The 22,910-nt window shown below is 52.4% G+C and overlaps 1 protein-coding gene across 1 annotated transcript in view; it reads right to left on the bottom strand.

Annotated features, from left to right (window-relative positions):
- CYTH3 (cytohesin 3) overlaps positions 1-22,686 on the bottom strand; it is a 24,435-nt gene extending 1,749 nt beyond the window's left edge. Inside the window, exons 1-8 of the mRNA XM_007448878.1 lie at positions 22,610-22,686; positions 20,254-20,318; positions 19,730-19,796; positions 11,411-11,529; positions 4,378-4,458; positions 3,378-3,490; positions 3,142-3,290; positions 2,831-2,942 (exon numbers count right to left, since the gene is read on the bottom strand). Coding sequence (XP_007448940.1) covers positions 2,831-2,942; positions 3,142-3,290; positions 3,378-3,490; positions 4,378-4,458; positions 11,411-11,529; positions 19,730-19,796; positions 20,254-20,291 — 679 coding nt within the window. The 5' untranslated portion in view covers positions 20,292-20,318; positions 22,610-22,686. The remainder of the gene's footprint in view (positions 1-2,830; positions 2,943-3,141; positions 3,291-3,377; positions 3,491-4,377; positions 4,459-11,410; positions 11,530-19,729; positions 19,797-20,253; positions 20,319-22,609) is intronic.
- Positions 22,687-22,910: the final 224 nt, after the last annotated feature.

Genomic DNA, 22,910 nt, shown 5'->3' on the forward strand with positions numbered 1-22,910 from the left:
GGGGGGGGGAGAGACACGCATGAGGACACCCAGCTGCAGGGAGGGAGCCCCGCCTTCAGATTCAGTGCCACTGAGGGGTTCTCAGGGACTGAGACCCTCACCCCTGCATCACTGATGATACGTCTGTCCTCGTGACGGCCGCAGGCAGGCTGGGTATACGGGGCGGCCATGCGGGAAGGCAGCCTCAGCCATGCCCTGAAGGAAAGTCCCCATCTCCCCCCATCTCGCTTCCCATCCCCATCAGAAGCCTTCATCCCCCCAAGGCCTCCATCCCCTTGAGGCACCACCCAACCCGTGTCTCTCAGACCCACGCGCTGGGTTCTCACTCCCCGAACCCTGCGTGCAGGCTCATCAGGGCTCTCTGTTCCCTGGAAGGCCTCTCGGCTCTCTGTACCTGGGTTCCCACCCCACTGCGCCCAAGTTCAGTGGCAAGTCTGGAGGAGCCCTCCCTGGTCCAGCTCTTGAGACCAGGGGAGACTCTTGGGCCAGGGGCTGTGGACATCAAGATGGAGGTGTATGGTCTGCGTTGACCCCTGAGCCCAGCCCAGCCCCGGGCCCCTTTTCAGGGTGGCTGGTAGTGACACTCTTGGTCTCCGAGCCCCAGCAGGTTTTGATGCGGGAGACCGAGCGGCTCCGCTCATGCACGTGTTTGCGGCTGGACTTCAGGACGCGGGGACACACACCTATAGGAAGGAGCCTGGCAACACCTGACTAGTACAAGCACCCACTTTCTCTTTGTAAACACCCCGCTGCTGGCACGGCTGTTGGCAGACACGCGCTCTCGTGCACACTGCGCACGCCTCTTCTCCAGGCCAGCCCCACTCTGACCGCACTCCTGTCTGCGTTAACACAACTGACTCATTCTCAAAACGTAGTGACTACATGGTATTTACTGTACTAGCATTAAGCGACACCACCAAGCTCTGCTCTGGCGGGGCATCCGGGCCTCCTCAAAGTGCAGTGTCCTCCAACTCACGATGAGAAACAACCAAGCAAGGTCACACTGCGATCTCCGTCCCTATCCCAGCACGTGCGTGGCCACAATTCTGGCTTCTCTGCCCATGTGTCCAGGCCATGCAGGGGCCCAGGGCTGCGTGTCCTCACCGAGTATAGGCACCGCACCCAGGCCCAACCCAACGCAGCCTCCGCATCTGCTTCCTGCAGACAGACCGCCTCCTCGGTCCCTCGGGGACTGACAGCCAGTGACCCTTCCCAGCAGCTTGGCCAGCGTCAGAACTGTTGGCAGAAGTCTGGAGTGCAGATGGGCCACCAGTGTGCTGGGATCCCCCTGGGGACGCTAACAGCCCTGAGAGCAGAGCGGCCTCAGGAGCCAAGGCTCCGGGCTCCAGGTGTGAGCTGCGCCATCACCAGCTCTGTAGCCTTAACAAGGACACGAGCGCGTGGCCCCGGGAGCAGGGAAGCAGCAGACCCTGGGTGCCAGCCAGCCCTGCGGCTCGTGACGGTGCTCTGTGCGCTGGCGCTGTGACCCGCTTATCTGCTCAGTCAGGTCACAGGCCTGTTGTCACTCATCTTGTTCAGTCTCCAGAGTCACATCCCCACTGGCCCCGGGGCACACTGGCTGCCAGGCCTGCTTGTGCTGTCACCATTCCGAGGGGGACACTTGCTGGCAACACAGCCACAGGAAGGGCCCAAGTGCTCTTCTGGGCACCTTCCTCTGCCCTCACCCCAGGATCTCAAAGCCCGGTGCCTCTGGAAGGTTACTCAGGCATTCAAGTCCAAGGCTACAGTTCTGGGTTTTTAGGCAAAGATGCAGAACTCTTCCAAACCCTGGCACAGCCAGAGAAAGGTCAGAGCAAGACCCCAGATCAGAAAGCTGACCGGTGTTGCGCACCCCTATGCCCGCCACACTGTCACACTGTCACCAGGCCCATGTTTATTCTCTGTCAGTTAAAGGCACAAAATCACCAGAACTCTCTAGGCCCCGGTGTTTGCACAGTGCCTGGATGATACGTCAGATCTCTCAGGCTCCAATGTCACAGGAAGGTGGAAATCCCAACCCCGACCAGAGTAGAAAACCCCTACCAATTCCTAAAATTGCCCAGAAAATAAAAATGCTATTCTACTTGTTTGTCAGTGGTTATGAAGTCCTTAAAACGCTGCTGGACTCTACACAGGTGGTGCAAACATGCACCGCCCGGTGAGTGGGCGGCGGGTGATTTAGCCCTCCCGCGCTCAGGCCCTGAGGACGCAGAGGCGTGAGCTTGTCCCCCCTGGGCAACCCCACGCGCCTCCGGTCCCTCACTCCTCAGCCAGCCCCGGGTGGGCGTCATGGCCGCCGCACCCTGCAAGGAGGATGAGGTGACCCCAGCACGTCCGAAGCCACAAGGGTCAGATGGATGACAGCCAAGTCAGAGCTTCACACAAACCGACAGAGAGAAAGGAGAGGAAAGAGAAGCTGGGAAGGGGCAGGAAGCCACTGGGTACGTACCTCCTAACGCAGAACAAGCAGGGACAGCCCGTCACAGAACAGAAAGGTGGGAGCCACAAGCAGAAGGAAAACAACAAGAAGGCACATTTAAACCACGCATCAAAAACCAGCCACACCAAACCAAGAGAGGCGGCAGCTTCCGGGGTGGCGGCGCCTGCCTCTGGTACAGAAACTGCCGTGGGCTTATCTGGACACTAGGGGAGGCAGTTTGCTGGGACGGGCACTGTGTGCGACCCCGACAGAATGGCCTCGCTCGGCAGGGCGCGTGGGATGCTCCGTGGAGCGTTCGTGCCTCCGGTCGGGGAGGCGCTGGAGGCACCGCTGGGGCTGCTGCCGCGGGAGGAGGGGCCTCGGCTCGGTCCCGCCCCCAGCGCCGCTCACCCAGCTTCAGGAGCCAGCCCTCCCGGTCCGGGTTGAAGAACGTGTGCGTCAGGTCATTGCCATCGTCCTCGGGAATCTTGAACGGCTCGTTCTTGATGCTCTCGTACAGGTTCTGCGAGGAGGGAAGGCGGCGGGCGCGGGGACTCAGGCGGAGGAGGAACGGCCGCCCCCGCGTCGCCCCCCAACACGGGGCCCAGGCACCCGGTGAAGACGCCGTGAAACAAACGACCTGGCGCCGCTGCCCTTGAGCTGAGCCTGACGCTCCTGAGCACTGAGCACAGAGATCGAGGACGGGGGACACGGGGGCTCACCCGTAGCAGCTCCTCAGGGAGGTCCCCGCCCTCGTTGATGCCGCGGTTCATGGTGACAAAGCGCTCGGCTGTGGGCTTGTCGCGCACGTTGTGGTTGTGAAGGCTGGTGTTGAGCATGATGATGGCGAAGGACAGCACGTAGCACGTATCTGGGGGGAGTCAGGGCCGCGGGGCGTCAGCGCTGGCCCAGCGCGCGACGCCCCTGCGTGTGCCCGGCGCCCGCAGCCCGCACTCACCCGTGGACTGGAAGACGCCGGGGTTGCACAGGCAGTAGCGAGCCGCAAACGCTTCCATCATGCGGTCGATCTTCTGCGCCTCGCCCGGGAGTCTGAAGCTCCACAGGAACTGCCTGCAGGGGGACGAGAACCAGGGGGGCATGCGCGTCTCCACGGCTCGGCTGGGCGGCGCCTCCGCGCCTAGAGGCCCTGGTTGGGGCTGCGGGCGGAGCACGGGTACCCACGGGACACAGTGGCACGGCCGCTGTCTGTGCTCCGCCATCCACTTGCGGGAGCGAGTCGGGAGCCCACGCGGCTCTGGGCCAGACACTGACCCAGAGGAACAGAATCCACGTGGATGCACCCCAGGCTCGTCAAGCCTGCACCTCCCCCTGACACCATTTTCAAACACTAAATCTAAAACTCCTGAACCACGGCTGCAGGATTGGAACCCGCCAGTGTGCCCTTCAGCCGAGGCCAGGGGCTGAGCCCACAGACGCGAGTGTCAGACAGCAACACGGCTGCCACCTTGGTTCACAGGTGGGGGAACGGCCACGAGGAAACAGGCTCGAGCTGGGGCACAGCACAGAGGAAAAAGGCCAGACCAGGACCGGCCAAGGCCGTCGGGCACACTGGGGCCAGGGGTGGCCTCCGATGGCAGGAAACCCACACCCTCCCAGGCACACGCTGGGTGTCCACACGGTTGGTGTTCAAGGCCAAATACGGACTAAAGTGGGCCCGTGCCCGGGTGGCACTGAGACCACGCGCAGAAGTGGGAAGGAGGCAGGCCCACAACTGTCAAGTATCACACAAAATGAAAAAGCAAAGCAACTATGAGTGGAACGCAGGACCAGCGGCCACAAGGATTCAGGCATGGCCCGATACCCCCCCCCTCCCCTCCCCTCGCCCCTCCCCACCAGGCTGCAGGTCTGCAGAGGCCCTTAGCTTGCCAGTGGGTCACCCGGCACCGCTGGGCCACCCTCCCTCCCTCTGCACAAGAGCAGGTGATGGAAACACTCACCTTAAGGCTTGTACAAGGTTGAGATCGGCAAACTCGTGGAGTTCCACAAAAGCTTGAAGAACTTTAATGTTAAATTCATCCCTAGGAAAGAAAATGTATTTTACAGCCTCACTGCATGTTATTTCAATAATTTAAAACGACGCTTCCTAAAGCAAGTTTTCATCGTCACATGACTAAAAAATCAGGTATTTTTCACTGTGCGTTTGTTTTCAGGCTGAAAACAAAGGGGACCCAGTAGGATATTAAGCGTTTACTTCACAACCAGTACGAGTTAGGGTAAGACCCCAAATACAAGCCTGATGGCCAACGTTTCGAGTTCCCTGCACTGAGCTGTAAGGCACCGACCCAGGTGCTTGGTACAGATTCTCAACCTCCAAAACCACCACGAAGCAGGTGCTAATCTCGTTCCCACCTCCCAGGTGGGATTTTGAAGCTCAGAGACAGGAAGCAACTCCTCCAGGTCATAAGGCAGAAAGCACAGTCCTGGACCCAGAAAGGATGGTTTGGAAGAGAAGTAATGCCTTACATGAATAACTAGCTTTTAAAAACTAAACTTAGCATGAGAACACAGTAAAAAAGGTAAAGTTTTATGACAAAAAAACTGAAATGACGTAACGGCGACAGCTCAATACACTGGCATTTTAACTCCAAGCTGCTCCCACTGACCATGGGGACACCTGTAACTCGCCCTCCCGGGAGAGCAGGCCAGGCCTCACCTGAAGATGTTCACCTCCACAGGTACAGGCCCATGACCTGTCAACAGCAAGGAACGGCTGCAGCTCAGCACCCCTGTGACTGCGACGACACCACCCACCCGAGGGCTAAGGGTGACCCCAAGGCGGGAAGAGGCCCCACAGCACAAAGTATGTGCTGCAACTTCACCCCCTCCTTTTTCTTTGAGATGAGCTGGTGGCAGGTGTGGGGCTGCTGCCTGAGGGCCCTGGGGCTCCAAGCCCTGGGTGTGCAGAAGCGGGTGCGGATGGGACCCTCCCGGGAAGCAGTGAGCACTCAGCCCGCTGGAAAGGCTGGCTCTCGGGCCCTGGTCTGTCCAGCGCTGCACCCACCAGCTGGTGTCTGCTGAAGAGGCCGCGTGACTTCGTAAAGGGCACGCTCGGGGTGAGCGGGTGTGTGTACACGTGCGTGCGTGCGTTCGCGCAAGCATGCTGAGCACCAGAGGAGTGGCAGGCAGGCTGGGGTACAGATTTGTGCAGCAGGGACAGGCCTGTGACCCAGCACAGCGGTGTGTTCTAAAGTGCGCGTTAGGGCTTCCCTGGTGGCGCAGTGGTTGAGAGTCTGCCTGCTGATGCAGGGGACACGGGTTCGTGCCCCGGTCCGGGAAGATCCCACATGCCGCGGGGCGGCTGGGCCCGTGAGCCATGGCCGCTGAGCCTGCGCGTCCGGAGCCTGTTGTTCCGCAATGGGAGAGGCCACAACAGTGAGAGGCCCGCGTACCGCAAAAAAATAAAATAAAATAAAGTGCGCGTTAAAGGCAAGACAGCACACAGCAGGGTCCCGGAGCACAGGGAGCCCTGCCATGAGGCCGCCACCTCCACCCGGAGAGGAGGAGCGGGGGGTCCGGGCTCACAGGTGTTCAGTGCTCAGCTTGCAGCCAGTGTGAAGCCTCCCAAGGCAGGGGGGCTCCACCCATCCCCCGCTGGAGGGCGGTGTCGGGGGCCTCAGTCCTGAGAAATAAATTCTACCTCCGCGCCAGCCCTCCAGGGACTGCCTGCAGGCCAGGCCGCTCTCCAGAGCTCTCCACCTGACTGTCCACCAGGCCTCGCAAGCTCCTCGGCCTCGATGCCCCACCTCCCAGGCGGCTCGGCCCACGGCCTGAAGCCTCTCACCGCCGCATCACCCCTGCCAGACCTTCCCCCAAGCTCTCCCTGGACCTCAGAGCCAGAGCCTGAGCGCCTCTCACCTCCTGAGCAGCCACCAGCCTGGCCAGAGCCACCCTCCCCGCTCCCGCCTCTGCTCTGCCGCTCGCTCCACACGAGGACCATCTGCTCCAGGGGGAACACACAGCCCTGCCCCTCCCCCGCTGGGAGCCTTCCACACCCCCACTTCCCATCACCCTGAGCACATCCGCCCCTCCCCACATCCCCACACAGGTGCTGCCACCCCAGCTGGACGCCCTGACCAGCCTGTCACACTGCTACCCACTCGCCCAGCTCTTCCGCGGTCCCTTTGCCCTGGTCACCTCTGCCATACCATGTTTGCTTATTTAGTTTGCTTGTTATGTACTGTCTGTATTACTGCAGCCAACGCAGTTCCACAGAGGAGGTACCAACGCCACCCAAGCGCCTAGAACAGTGCCTGGCATGCAGCCAGGACTTCATTTCTCTTTTTTTGGCTGTTGGGTCTTCATTGCTGCGTGCGGCCTTTCTCTAGTTGCAGTGAATGGGTGCTACTCTTCATTGCGGTGGCTTCTCTTGTGGCAGAGCACAAGCTCTAGGCATGCGGGCTTCAGTAGTTGCAGCAGGCAGGCTTCAGTAGTTGTGGCTCACGGGCTCTAGAGCACAGGCTCAGTAGTTCTGGCGCACGGGCTTAGTTGCTCTGTGGCATGTGAAATCTTCCCAGACCGGGGCTCGAACCTGTGTCTCCTGCATCGGCAGGCAGATTCTTAACTACTGTGCCAGCAGGGAAGTCCCCATATTTTTGGACTAAAAATCTGCAGACACTGCCAGACCACGCATTATACTAACGTCATAGTTAATTTAATCTCTGTAGTCGCACACCTGCCAGAGGACGCCGCCAGGGAGTCACTCAGACTCTGGCCCTCCTAGCACGTTGTCCTGTGCTAGGTGCCTGTTAGACTCGGTGCCTGAACTCCTAGGAGACCCTTCCATTTTTTTAAAAAACAGCTTTGTCGAAACATAATTCACAATCTATATAGTTCACCCATTTCAAGTGTGTAATTCAACAGTTTTTAGCATATTTAGTATATCACAGATCTGTGCAACCATCACCACGAGCAATTCTGCAACATTTTCATTCCCCCAGAAAGAACGCCCACACCTGAACCATCGCCTCCCAATCCTCACGGTGCCCCAGCGCCAGGCAACCCCCGTTTCCTGTCTCTATAAATCCGCCAATTCTGAGCATTTCATATAAAATGGAATAACACAACATCGTGGCCTTTTTGTGACTGACTTCTTTTCCTATCATAATGTTTTTAATGTTTTAAATCCATGTTGTAGCATGTATCAATACTTCCTTTCTTCTTAATGCCAAATAACACTGCATTGTATGGAGAGACCACATTTTCTTTATCCATTCGTCAGTTGCTGGACATCTGAACTGTTTCCACTTTGGGGCTGTAATGTGGCTGTGAACATTGGTGCACAAGTTTTTGTGCATACAAGTTTTTTTTCCCCCCTTGGGTTTGTAACTAGAGTAGAATTACTGGATCACATGGTAAGTTGACCATTTTGAAGAACTGCCAACTACTTTCCAAAGTGGCTGCACCAAATTTTTTTTTTTTTTTTTTTGCGGTACATGGGCCTCTCACTGTTGTGGCCTCTCCCGTTGCGGAGCACAGGCTCCAGACGCGCAGGCTCAGCGGCCACGGCTCACGGGCCCAGCCGCTCCGCGGCACGTGGGATCTTCCCGGACAGGGGCACGAACCCGTGTCCCCTGCATCAGCAGGCGGACTCTCAACCACTGGGCCACCAGGGAAGCCCTGCACCATTTTTTATATAGCGGTGTATGAGGGTTCCAGTTTCTCCACATCCTCACCAACACTTATCATCATCTTTAATTACAGCCATCCCGGTGGATATGAAGTGCTGTCTCACTGTGGTTTTGAGCTGCATTTCCCTGATGACTAATGATGTTGAGCATCTCATCGTATGCTTATTGGCCTTATCATATGCCTATGTATGTATCCTCTTTGGATGAATATCTATTCAGATCCTTGGCCCATTTTATAATTACTTGTCTTTTTCTTACTGAGTTGTAAGAATTCTTTTTATGGACTAGACACAAGTCTTCATCACATTTATAATGACCTGCAAACATTTTCTGTTCTCTGGGTTGTCTTCTCCCTTTCTTGAGGACGTCCTCTGAAGCACAGATGTTTTGAAATTTGATGATTCTACTTTTTTCTTTCGCTGTCATATCTAAGAAACCCTTGCCTAATGCAAGGTCACAGAGATTTACCCGTGTTTTCTTCTCAGTGTTTTATAGTTTAAGTGCTTATACTTAGGTCTTTGACCCACTTTAATTTCTGTAACACGGTGAGTGACCCAGTGACACTCTTTTGCAGGTGGCTGTCCAGCGGTCCCCACACCACTTGCTAAAAGGACCATTCATTCCCCCGCTGAATTGTGTTGGCCCCTCAGTTGATGTATATATGAGGGTTTATTTCTGGATTCTCAATTCTATCCCATGGCCTTTCCTTCTACTCTTATGCCAATACCACACTGCCTTGATTAGTGTAGCTTTAGTCTGTTTTGTAATGGGCAAGTGTAAGTTCTCCAATTTTGTTCTTTTTTTTCCAATACAGTTGTGGCTATTCTGGGTCCCCTGAATTTCTACATGAATTATGGGATGAGCCTGTCAACTTCTACAAAGAAGTTAGCTCAGATTTTGCTAGTGAGTATGTTAAATTTTTTTTTTTTAATTAAAAAAATTATTTTTAGTTATTTTTTCGCTGCGTTAGGTCTTTGTTGCTGCACACAGGCTTTCTCTAGTTGCAGCGAGCAGAGGCCACTCCTCGTTGCAGTGCACGGGCTTCTCACTGCGGAGGCTTCTCTTGTTGCAGAGCACCGGCTCTAGGCGCACGGGCTTCAGTAGTTGGGGCACAACGGGCTCAGCAGTTGTGGCTCACGGGCTCTAGAGCACAGGCTGAGTAGCTGTGGTGCACAGGCTGAGCTGCTCCGTAGCATGTGGGATCTTCCCGGACCAGGGGTCAAACCTGTGTCCCCTGCCACTGCACCACCAGAGAAGTCCCGTGTTAAATTTGTTTATCAATGTGGAAGGTACTGCCATTTTTGCAATATTAAGTCTTCTAATCCATGAACATGGATGTCTTTCCACTTATTTGGATCTTTTAATTTTTTTCAATAATACGTTACAGTTTTCAGAGTAAAAATTTTGTTCTTTTGTTAAAATTTATTCCTAAGTGTCTTATTCTTTTTCATGCTACTGTAAATGGAGCTGTTTTCTTATAATATCCTTTTTAGCATTTTCATTGCTACTGTATAGACATATGAGTGAAACTGTATATTGATCTGATTATCTTGCAACATTACTGAAATTATTAGTTCTAACAGTTTGTTAGTGATTCCCCAGGATTTTCTATATGCCAGATTATGTCATCTGCAAATAGAAACGGTTTTAATTCTTCCTTTACAAATTAGATGCCTTTAATTTCATTTTCCTGCCTAACTGCCTTGGCGCGAACTGCCAGTACCAGGTTGAATGGAAGTGATGAGAACAGTCTTGATCTTAAGGGGAAAGCATGAAGCTATGGGTTTTTCACAGGTGCCCTCTATAATGTCGAGGAGGTTCCCTTCTCTTCCTGTTTGAGTGTTTTATTATGAAGCAGTAAATGTTGTCAAATGCTCTTCCTAGGGCTTCCCTGGTGGCGCAGTGGTTGAGAGTCCGCCTGCCGATGCAGGGGACACGGGTTCGTGCCCCAGTCCGGGAAGATCCCACATGCCGCGGAGCGGCTGGGCCCGTGAGCCATGGCCGCTGAGCCTGCACGTCCGGAGCCTGTGCTCCGCAATGGGAGAGGCCACAGCGGTGAGAGGCCCGCGTAACATAAAAAAAAAAAAATGCGCTTCCTAAATCTACTGGGATGATCGTGTGGGTTTTGCTCTTTATTCTATTGACATGGCATCTACTGATAACTGATCTGCGTATGTTGAACTAACCTGGCATTCATAAGATAATGAATACAGTTGACCCTTGAACAACACGGGGGTTAGGGGCAGCGACCCTCCACTCAGTTGAAAATGTGTGTAAACTTACACAGCCCTCTACATACGGGGTTCCTCCACCTCCACGGTTCTGCATCCACAGATTCAACCAACCATGGATCACGTAGTTCTGTAGTATTTACTACGTAAAAACATCCACATACAAGTCAACCTGCACAGTTCAAACCCGTGCTGTTCAAGGGTCTGGTGCACAATCCTTCTTTGATGTTGCTGGATTTGATGTGCTAGTATTTGGCTGAGGACTTTTGCTTCTACAGTCGTAAGTGATATTGGTCTGTAGACTTTTTTTTTTTTTTTTGACTGTGCTTAGTTGCAGCACATGGGATCTCCTTTGTAGCACGTGGGCTCTTTAGTTCCCCGACCAGGGATCAAACCTGGGCCCCCTGCACTGGGAGCAGAGTCCTAACCACTGGACCACGAGGGAAGTTCTTTTATTGTGATGTCTTTGATTTTGGTATCAGGTAGCACTGGCCTCACAGAGTGAGCTGGGAAGTGTTCTGCTTTTCACTTTTGATCAAGTATTTTTAATGAAAAGCTCGAAACAGAAACCACGCTGGTTGAGCGACTGCTGGCCTTCTGTTTAAAAACACTGCTGTCTGCTCCTTGCCCAAGTCTATTCTGACACATTCAGGGGATGCGCTGCCTGAGGACTCCTGCCCTGCCCTCTGTTAAGCAGAGTCAGTGGACTTTTACGTGGAGGTCAAGAAAGGAAGCCTGACTGGCCGCTCTCCACTTAAAAAACAACCACCTTCTACCTTTACTCATACCCCCAACTAACAGGGGAAAGGCGACAGCTGAAAGATCCGGGTATTTCTGTGCAAAACAACCAAAGACGCTTTCCGAGGCAAGGAGCGGGAGGCAGTGGCATTCTTGGTTCTGTCCTGGTTTCCTGGATGAGCAGAGGATTCCAGAGGAACAGCGACCCCGCCCAGCCCCAGGACACCCACACCTCTCCGCTCACAAGGGCACAGGGGAGGAGGTGGCTGCGCTGGACTCGCTCGGCCAGCACAGCCACCCCCAGAGCCCATGTGATAGACCCTGATGCAAGGGTCGGCCCGGGTGGGCAGGCTGCCCCCTGCCCTTGAACTCACCTTTCACCCAGGTAGTCCCCGATCACCGTCTTATTCAGGCCTTCCCCTTTATACAAGAACTGGGCCACGTCCTCCGGGGAGCACTGCAGCAGGTCGTTCTCTATTAGAAACTGAATTCCCTGAATACGAGCGTAAAAAGGAAGCACCGGTTAGGAGGGTCACCAGACTCGTATTTCAAAGATAAATACATTTAGTGTCGTGACCTTACTGGTTCGGACACGGCAAAACTAATACAAGAGCACGATGGGATTCTCACATCACCATAACACATTTTACCCATCAGAGAAAAGCACTTCCACGCCTCCTGGCAAATGAACAGGCTAAGAGACAAACAAGTTACTGAACAAACCGTTCTAAGTGTTATTAGAGATTATAAAGGCAGAAGGAACAATGACACCGAATTTCCCCAGCTCAGGAAAAGGATTTGTGCTGTGTGCGACAGGAACACATCGTACATGGTTGACCAACCCAGCACCCATCCCAAGCCCCCCTTCCCGGACTCCCCTGCAACCAGAAATGACCTTGTGAACAGATCTGGTCAAACAGACAGAGATGAAGTCTGTGAGGAGGACCCAGGAAAGCTGCTCCTTTCCTGATAAAAGGGGACCTGACAGCTCTTTCCTCCTCCTTCCTGCCCTGAATGCAGATGTGATGGCAGGAGCCCTTGCAGCCGGCATACAGGGAAAGGCTGGGAAGAACACAGGACCCCAGTCCTGCCACCTGGGAGCCACTCGACACCCTGCAGCCACCTCCACCGTGAGAAGACAGCCTGCTGCATAAGCTGTCTTCATGGAAGTCCTGCCACCTGTGGCTGAACAGGTAACCAGTCACCATGCCACTGAGCACACAGCAGTCAAATCCACACCCATGGAAGGACCTACGGAGACCAGCCCAACAGTCTCTATGAACGGCTGCAGAGGGGCTGCTGGGCCCGAACTATTGGTTCTCTGTCTCACGGGAAGCCCTAATAATAGCAAAAATTTACCTCGGGCAGAGCTTCTGAGCTGGTTTCAAAATACATATTGGAAAGCTTGTAAGGGAAGAGGGAATTCTGCCCAGAAGCTGTTTCTACAAATGCAGCTAACAGCCTAAGGGCCCAAGACCAGGGATCCCTCATGCCCCATGAATCCATCTGAAGAGTCTATTCATTTTTTTAAACACATGAATGTCCACAGCAGCCTCATTCAGAATTTCTAAAAACTGGCAACAACCCAACAGTGGGTCAGTAAGAGAACCGACAAGTACATTGTAGCACATTCACATGATGGAAGACTATAGCACGAGATGGAATAAACAATAGCACAGATGAATCTACAGACATGACATGGATTAAAGGACTCAGCATATTTTAATTCCACCTACGTAAATTTTTTAAAAAGTAACACTCATCTATGCTGATAGCGCAGAATTCATTCCCTAGGAGGAGACGCCAGGAAGGTGCCCTGTAATGTTCCACAGCTGCGTCTTGTTCTGGGTTGTGGTTACATGAGTATTTAAATTTGTTAAAATTCTTCAAGCTGTACATTTAAAATTTGTGCACCATGTTATTCTTCAAAAAAAAAAAAGTCTACCAAAAAAAAACAGTAAGTCTGACGATCTTAAATTAACTGCCCTATATTTCTGGTGGGAGCTTAAGTGGGTACAGCCACCTGGGTATCATCTTCCAACTCTGAAGACACACACACACTGGAACAAAGCATTCTGATCCTAGGTGTGCAACTGTCCTCACCCAAATTCCGGAAAACAAGGCCTTGGACAAGGGCGGTGCTGGCGCTACTTACTCAGGGGACACGATGCCACGCCCAGGTGCCCATGGAGCAAGGCGAGGGGAGACTGCAGGGCTGGGGATACCCTCAGGGCTCTGTGAGGGAGGGGAGCTCTGTGGAGCTGGGCAGAGGCTCCGAGTCTGACCTAAAAGCCCTGCCAAGAGACCAGAGGCAGAGCTGCCCCCAGCTGCCTCGATGGAGCCCTTGGAGTCCTTGTCGTGAGGACACACGGGCTGGCTGTGGGTGGAGACAGGAGACTCTGCCGCTCCCAACACGGTAGGGGCAGGGGAGAGGGCCTCCCAGGAGCCAGAGGTCGGGGACAAAGGGACCAGCAGAAGCAGAGGCTCCCTGGGGGATCGAGGCTCACATCGGGGTGATAGTTCTGGCCTGGTCTTTCGTGACCACTTCGGCTGTGATACCAGTGAGGGTGGTGGCCCAGCGGCCAGCCTCCCTTCTGCGGATGCTACTTGGCTGTGTGTCCTCAGCGGGGCCAAGGCTGCAAGAGGGTCTTTGCATCCTTCCGACCCTGCTCTCTCCCCACCCTGCCGGCTGTCTGCAGAGTCATCCGACCGGCAATCTCTGCGGCCAAGGGGCCCCGGCAACCTCCTCAGCCTATGTCCCCCAGAATTGAACGGGCTGCGGATGAGGCTTTCCTGGATTCTTCCAGGTGCACACGACCTGCTCTAAAACCCAACACTCCCCAATCACTCGGAAACTTCTCCGAGAGGAAGTGCCATCTAACCACCTCCCAGGATCTGGGAAGGCAGACAGGCTCCGCACAAGGGGATCCCTTCTGTGCTTAAACGTCACATAAGGCAGGCAGAGGAGGCCCCGAGGGAAGCCTGAGCTCCCTGTGCAAGAGACGGAGGCCCTCCCTGGTCATGGAAAACACGGAGCCACTGGCGTGAGCCCAGGCCACAGGCAGAGAGAGCAGCTGCGAAGGAGAAAGGGGCTGGCTGCACCTGGGAGGGGATGAGACAGAGCAGAGGAAGAGGCCTGCTCTCGGCCTGAGGGCACGCACCCCTGTCCAGAGAGGAGGAGACGTCACACTCCAGGAGGGATGCAGCCATAGGCAAGGATGCTGGCAGCCCCGGGAGCTGCGAGAGAGGCTGCAGCAGAGGCTCCCTTGGAGCCTCCAGAAGGAACAGGCCCCACCCACACCTGGATTTCGGGCTTCCGGGCTCCCGAACTGCGAGAGAATGAATTTCTGTTGATTGAAGCCACCAAGGTTGTGGCAGTTTTTTACGGCAGCCCTAGAAAACAAATACATTAGGTAAACACTAATAATTCGGAAGTCCTATTTTATTGCTATTTTTAGTGGCGACTCTTAATTTTAACAAATTTTTAAACTTATATTCATCTACCAACATCCAGAAAACCTTAGCCAGCTTTTAATTTCCTTCCTTTCCTTCTTGCTACTTACATATTGAGATAATCTGGGACTTAGCTTTTAAAAGTATTCTTACAACAATCACTATGTAGACTTAACTGTAAGTTCTTCTGCTCTTTTTTTCAATCCCACATCTCGCCCTTGGGCTCACCTCCGGATTAGAGATGTACTACTCCAACTACTCCATTTCTGGCGCTCAGAGAAGGTCTTAGTGGTTAATTTAAATCACTTTTCCCCAGACTTCGGGAAACACGATTTCCCTATTGTCCTTGATTCGCTGCTGCTGATGACGAGCTTGCTGTGATTTTGTTTCTTCTTAGAGAATCTGCTCTTTCCTTCCTGGAAATTTCGTACACTTCTCTTAATCCACAGGTTTCCTGATATCTTACTCAACATATCTATGCATATAGGTCTTTAAGAAATGCCGCTTGGCATTTGGTGAGCCCTTTGAATTTGAGGACTTGATCTTAATCTAGCTCTGAAACATTCCAATATTTTTTTGGAAATATTTCCTCCACTCCAGTTTCTTTTTTTTTTTAAGGTTTTTTAAATTTATTTTTTTTACTATTATTTTTAAAATTTATTTATTTGGCTGCCTTGGGTCTTCATTGCTGTGCACGGGGCTTTCTCTAGTTGCGGCGAACAGGGGCTACTCTTGGTTGCGGTGTACAAGCTTCTCATTGCGGTGGCTTCTCTTGTTGCGGAGCAGGGGCTCTAGGCACGTGGGCCTCAGTAGCTGTGGCACACGGGCTCAGTAGTTGTGGCTCAGGGGCTCTAGAGCGCAGGCTCAATAGTTGTGGCTCACAGGCTTAGTTGCTTCGCGGCATGTGGGATCTTCCCGGACCAGGGCTCAAACCCACGTCCCCTGCATTGGCAGGCGGATTCTTTTTTTTTTTTAATTTATTTTTGGCTGTGTTGGGTCTTCATTGCTGCACGTGGGCTTTCTCTGGTTGTGGAGAGCAGGAGCTACTCTTCATTGCGGTGCGCGGGCTTCTCATTGCAGTGGCTTCTCTCATTGTGGAGCATGGGCTCTAGGCGCGCGGGCTTCAGTAGTTGCGGCACGCAGGCTCAGTAGTTGTGGCACATGAGCTTAGTTGGTCCGTGGCATGTGGGATCTTCCCGGGCCAGGGATCGAACCTGTGTCCCCTGCATTGGCAGGCGGATTCTCAACCACTGTGCCACCAGGGAAGTCCCCACTCCATTTTCTTTTCTCTCCTTTGGGGACTTCTATTAAGCAACCTTTGAGCTGCCGGGCCTGTCATCCACGTCCCCTTGCAGTTCCGTGCGCAGCTACAGCGAGAATCACCCAACTCCACCTTCGGCTCACGAATCAATCTGAAGCCAAGTCCTCTGTGGGCTCCAGCCCAGCCCTTAGGTTTTTACCTGATGCTGTTTTCACTTCCAAGGATCTTTCCCCCAACTCCCCACTTCTGTATCATGGATGAGCAACATCCTATCACGTCTCTTTGATGAGATTTCTATAAAATACAAACATATGTATACGAATATCGTACTTTTAATGTTTCCTTCTGTTGTTTCTATGAGGACTGCTTCCTCCAGAGCCAGTTCATTTCTGTTGGTTGAGTCCACGTCTCTTTCGTGGTGTCCGTTTCCTCCCACTTTGCTGGTTCCTGGTTGGCTGTTCAAATTCGCACGGAGGATGCTCTGGGAGCTGGAACGCAGTCTCTTTCCCACTTTCGTGGCGGCTGCCTCCAGGGATTTAGCAGAGGGGCGGGTTATGCAGGCGGGGTGGGGGTGAGGGCTCGGCAGCTGGTCTCCGTCAGTGGGAGTTTCCCCCTTAGTGATGGCAGCCCCCAAAGATGTGGCCCCCTTTTCACGGACTAAGCGCCCCCCGGCTTCTCCCACCTGGGGGCACGCTCCACTGCTCGACACGAGGGGAAGGGTCTAGATGCCCACCCCCGCGATGGTCCAACACCCACACCTGCCTCTGAGCAGGCAGAAGCCCTGATGCTGCTCCCCTTCCTGCAGCCTCGTCTCCCTACTTGTGCTTTGGGCAATTCTTCTTGTGTCTTTAAGGGATTCCTCTATTTCTAGGCCACCGAGTCCACTCCTGCTTGTTGCACATTTATGTATTATGTTTGTTTGTTTGTTTGTTTGTTTGCAGTACACGGGCCCCTCACTGCTGTGGCCTCTCCCGTTGCGGAGCACAGGCTCAGGACGCGCAGGCTCAGCGGCCATGGCTCACGGGCCCAGCCGCTCCGCGGCATGTGGGATCTTCCCGGACCGGGGCACAAACCCGCACCCCCTGCATCGGCAGGCGGACTCTCAACCACTGCGCCACCAGGGAAGCCCAATGTGTTATGTTTTTAAAGGCACTTCTAGGAAGTTGGGAATAAAAGGGAGAGTCTGCGGAGTGTTTTCAGCCTCCTTGATCTCATCAACCGTCTCTCTTCTGTATTTATAAACCCAAGTGCTACTCCTGGGTATACACATACCCGAACAAGCCAAAGCTCCTTGCTCAGTGTGTCATCGCTCTGGGACTTAAATCTTCCTCCTGGCCTGAAAGAACGAATTCACTCTGACAAGAGCCTCGTGTTTCACAGTGTCACGTGGTTTAATAAGGGGCCTGGGCCACGGCGGAGATACAAGTTTGAATTGTGAGATCATCCAGTGCTGTTACAGACTGAATGTGTGTGTCCCCTGAAAATTCCTATGTTGAAGTCCTAATCCCCTATATGATGGTATTAGGAGGTGGGCCCTTTGGGAGGTGATTTGGGTTCGATGAGGTCATTTGGGCAGAGCCCTGGTCTGATGGGATCAGTGTCCTTATAAGCAGAGATGCCAGAAAGCCTGACCCTCTCTGCCATGTGAGGACACAGCAACTGGACAGCCGTCTGCAAGCCAGGGAGAGGGTCCTCACAAGAACCTCACCATAATCTTGGATGTCCAGCCTCCAGAACTGTGAGAAAAATTAATCTGTGGCTTAAGGCACCCAGTGTACAGTATTTTGTTATGACGGCTGGCGTTGACTACAAGTGCTGAAACCAAGTCTACAAAACCAGAGAAGTTTGATAATTATTCCCAGAAAAAGCAAACATGCAGACTAAATGTGTCAAGTGGTCTTTTCACACAACATAATTACAAGTAAGTTGTCAAATGGAACCAAGAATTGATATTTCAAAAACTCTTTTAGGTAAACAGTAACACAAAACGAAGCCTGTGGTGCAATTCGCCGCAGCCCAGGCACAGCAGATGAAACACCCGTGTCCGAGACAGGTCAGCAGACACCACGGGGCTCGCCAGGGGCCTGGGCCACCTAGGCTGGGCTCAAGACCACCTACGAACCAACCCCAGAGTCTGCCAGAGCCCAGGAAGCACCACAGTTCCAGGCATGAGTCTCAGAGTCGGGTTCTGTGCTCCCTGGCCGCTCCCCAGCTGTGACACAGGAATTAAGATGGAACCACCCTCAGGAGGTCATCACAGGGACTAAAGTCTCCCAGGCCACATGCTTCCTCAGCACAGCTCCTGACAGAGCTACTCCTCAATAAACGTTAGCCATTATTATTGTAAATCTGACACACAGTATGTGTAAAATAAGACAACAGGCAAGACCCTGATGGTGAGGACTTCAGGCACCACTCAAATCAAGTACTTATTTCTCTGTTTCGAGAGAAGATCTGAATCTCTCCATGAACTGAATGGCGTGCTACCCTGCAGTGCACTTGAAAATTTAAGGCCCAGTTTTTAAAACGTCCTCTTGTTAGACCGTCTCTCTCCTGAGATGCTTCCAATGCTTATTACATCTGCTGATAATTCTACTCTTTAAACTCAACTTCTAAAAAAAAAAAAAAAAAAAAAAAAACTGTTACTAATCCCAAATATCAAATTATTACCCAATTCACAATTTGAATTGTTCTCACTGACAATCTGGAGTTGATTTATACCCTGTAAGCAGAGAATTAGGAAGCAACAGGAAAACTTTCACAGTGGCCAGAGGACCCGAGTTAAACAGAGACCCTCTTGTGCTGCAGCCCTGCTAATATCTTGACAAAACCCAAATGTGCAAACCTTGAATAGGGAAAAGTGGTACGTATATCTTTAAATAACATCTGCAACTGTGCTTGCACCTACAGATGTAAATTTACAGATCTGAGATCTTGCGCAGTGTAATTCCAGCCATCAGCAAACATTTGCCGAATGAACAAATAATTAAGTAATTAGTACAGAGATGCCAGGAAAAACAAGGAAGACGTTAGAAGTGGACACAAATTAAAGACCACTGAGGGGACTTCCCTGGTGGGGCAGTGGATAAGACTCCACACTCCCAATGCAGGGGGCCTGATCGAACCAGGGTTCGATTCCTGGTCAGGGAACTAGATCCAACATGCATACCGCAACTAAGAGTTCGCATGCCACAACTAAGGAGCCCATCTGGCGCAACCAACCAAACAACAACAACAAAAGACCAGTGAGGAATGAAGTCACCGGCAGGGAGGGCCTGAGGCCACCTCTCTGTGGACAACGTGTCTCCTCTCCTCTCCTAGACCATGAACCTTGGCGGCTGATCAGGTCCACTCTTCTCAAAACCAAAACGATGTTACGACTGAGCCACGTGTTCCACAAAGCTTTACAGGTTCAGCTAATAGGTCCTTTAGCTCAAATCTCAAAAACAAGATGCTACATGTTGCAGGTTTCATTTCTTGGGGTGTGCTTTCCTAGAAAATCCAACTTGAGGAAAGACCAAGATATTGGCTTAAATCTGGAGTCGCTTGGTCTTTCAGACAGATGTCTTGTTTTTAAGGTAAATGAAAGGAAGGAAGACCTCTCCCTTGAACCTTTTAACCCCCTAGACCATAAAATCTACCATCTCTGCCCCGATGGGCCATGCGACTCCCTGGCCTGGGGCTCCTGAGGGCCAGCAAAAAGCTCGGCCTGGAGGAACCAAGGGGCCTGACTGAGCGTCAGGCGGCTCCTGTGAGGCCAGCCCCGACTCGGAACTTCCCAAAGAAAGGCCTCCTGGTCCAGGGACTTCTGCTGCCCCCGCTCTTCAGCAGCCCCCTTTGTGGTAAAACTGAACATCAACTCAGTGTCTTTATGAGGTATATGCCCACCCTTGTCCAAGAGGGAGCACGTCTTTAAAATCGATCAATCCATCCATCCATCAGTCTCTCACAGGCCAGAAAAGTGAAGACGTCCTCTTACCTTTTTGGGATCCATGTTGAATTTCTTCCTTCCCATGGCTATCTGCTTGTTCCTCTGAGTAGTTTTGCTGTGCGTTTGAACGAATTAAGAAGTCGTTACTGGACGTCTGCACAAAGCACCGGGAGCTCACGTCCCCTCCCAAGAGGACAACTCAGGAAAGGAAAGGGCACAGGCCCCCAGGTCCCCCTGCCCAGGTGGAAGCAGCAGAGGTACGGCCACTGCAGCTCTTTTCTTTCACAGTTGCTATCTTGTTCAGCAAAAGCAGAGCTTCTTGTTACACAGAAAGGTCACGTCTGGGCAGGGTGTTCTGAGGGGCCTGCACGGCTTCCTCAACTACAAGGCCTGACGGTGAACTGGACCACGTGGGGAGGGGAGAAGCAGGGAAGATGAGGGGGGCGGCGGAGGAGGACGAGGCCCCGACAGGCTCCCCACCCGCCCAGCCCCAAAGCCCGCTCCACCGCGGCCACCGCAGCGTCACGAGCTCGGCTGGAGGGTGACCTGAAGGTGCAGCCACAGCCGCTCACCTCTCCTCCGCGGACGTGAGGTTGTCGATCTCCGTCATCACTTCCGCGATTTCATATTTCAGCCTCTGTCGAGCAAGAAAGCAAGCGTTGTGGGGGTGAGAGAGGGGGTCTCCACCTTCAGAGACCTTTTAGCCCCCCAGGTGCAAGGTCCCCTCAGGTCTCATCGGGACATCGCAGGTACAGAGAAACCAGCACCGCTTATGGACACAGAGAGTCCCGTAGTCAGGGCCACCCTGACTCATGAGCAAACCAAATTACTGTTTGTCCACCTCCCATCAGAACGAGAGCAGAGGGGTCCCATAGGCAGATCCTGAAGTGTTTGTGTGTAAAATCAAGAAGGGACCCTGGGGAGAACATCACAGGTGTAAAAAGATACAAACAGCAAAAGGAAAGCAATGAGTCCCATTATACGTCACCCACACGTGCCCACCTGCCTTCGCCGGCACCTGACTTCTTGGGAAGACCTGGGGCGAGGCTTAAACTCAGTCAGGTCAGGATCGGGCCTCCAACCACCGTCTCAGGATGGTCTCTGTCACTTTCCATGAGACGAGGCACCGTGGACAGAGCCCAGGAGGTGACAACGATCTTGCCTGGGGCCCTCAGACAGGCCAAGGACCCCAGAAGGGACAGACTCCCTACCACTTACTGGCTGAGACAGCTCTGACCTCCTGGGCCTCGGCATCCTCAACTCAAAAGTGAGGTCGCTGGAGCTACACAAGGCTCCTTGGGCACTATTATTACTAACGTGCAAGTCGGAACGTTAGCCTCTTACAGTATGTTCCCCTTCTTCAACCAAAGCACGCGTTCTGGGTTATCTGATTTTTCTGAGAATGACGGGTAACCTTAGAAGAAAACGTTTCATGAATTCTCTCTCAAATACAAAGAGATTTTTATTCAGACCCTATGATCTCAGGTGCCAAGAAACTTCAGGCTCAAGCTGTGAGCCCCTAGAAAGGAGCTACTGTCTGGACACAGCTCAGTTCCGCAGCAAGTGGCCGGGGAGGCCACATTGACTTTGGCGGGACAACGGTTAGGAAGCTTCCCAGGGAGCAGCCACACGTGCAGTCGATTTCCCGAGGAAGCCCCAGACGGGAGCCGCAAGTGCTGCCCCTCTGCATCGTTTCTGCAGCTATTACAGACGCTCTGACTCGGAGACTGTGGCTTGACTCCTCTGGGTCTCCCACGGGACCCCCTCCACCCTGTCCTCTGAGCACACAAGTGTGGAAAGTGCAACGGTTGGCTATCTGTGTTTTGTCCGTCACTCTACTCCCACCAGCTAGTAGGTGCTCGGTGCACAGCTAGAACTCAATATATGTTTAGTCCATTATTCAAAAGACACCTGAGTGCCAACAATGTGCCAGGCAGCATGCCAGGGACCCTGGTAGACGAAGCGGGGCCTCGCTGTAGACTTCCGGGAGCAGTACGTGTGCAGGCGCCACTGCCGTGTGAAGACGCCCTTCGTGACTGCAGAGTCACACGTCGCTCGCCCGTGACTCCAGGCATGACATCTCTTCCAATGAGTCCACGCCGCCCCGTGAGCTCGAGCTCTGCTTCACCAGCCTGGGTAACTCTTACGCTCTGCCTCTCCATATGGTTCGGATAAACGCATACTAAATACCCACTTTTTTACATTTTCATGAAGCTACTTGATTTACAATTTTAAAAAAAATTTATTTTATTGAAGTATAATTGATTTACAATGTTGTGTTAATTTCTGCTGTACAGCAAAGTGATTCAGCTACACACACACACACACACACACACACACACACACACACACACACATTCTTTTTCATCTTCTTTTCCATTCTGGTTTATCACAGGATATTGAATATACCTCCCTGTGCTCTACAGCAGGACCTTGTTGTTTATCCTTTTTTTTTTTTTAATTGGAGCATAGTTGCTTTATACTGCTATGTCAGTTTCTGCTGTACATCAAAGTGAATCAGCCATACATCTACATATATCCCCTCTTTTTTGGATTTTCTTCCCATTTAGGTCACCACAGAGCACCAAGTAGAGCTCCCTGTGCTGTACAGCAGGCTCTCATTAGTTATCTGTTTCATAGTAGTGTATATATGTCAATCCCAATTTCCCAATTCATCCAACCCCCCGCTCTTTCCCCCTTGGTATACATGTTTGTTCTCTACGTCTGTGTCACTATTTCTGCTTTGCCCATAAGATCATCTGTACCATTTTTCTAGATTCCATATACACGCGTTAATATACGATATCTGTTTTTCTCTTTCTGACTTACTTCACTATGTGTGACGGTATCTAGGTCCATCCACGTCTCTGCAAATGACTTGATTTGCAGTTTTACCTAAGAGCAAAAACTAAAAGACATTTTTTTTACCTCGATGTCATCAATAAGTTCCTTTTTTCTTCGACGAATGTCTAAAAGTTCTTCTCTCTCTTCCAATGAGAGGTCTTCAGGCACTGAAAGAAAAAAAAAAAAATCAAGTTAAACAAGTAAACAACAGCTACTCCAGAGAACAATCTGCCAACTTCTGGTGAGGCTGAAGACGGGTATATGTACAAGCCAGCAATTCTGTGTGTAGGTACTATCTCAAGGAACCCTCGCTTACAGACCACATGTAAGATATTCGTAGCAGCATTGTTTTAATAGAAAAACAACCTAAGTTTCCACTAATAAG

The sequence above is a fragment of the Lipotes vexillifer genome, unplaced genomic scaffold, assembly GCF_000442215.2.
Source record: "Lipotes vexillifer unplaced genomic scaffold, Lipotes_vexillifer_v1.1 scaffold778, whole genome shotgun sequence".
Lineage (NCBI taxonomy): Eukaryota > Metazoa > Chordata > Mammalia > Artiodactyla > Lipotidae > Lipotes > Lipotes vexillifer.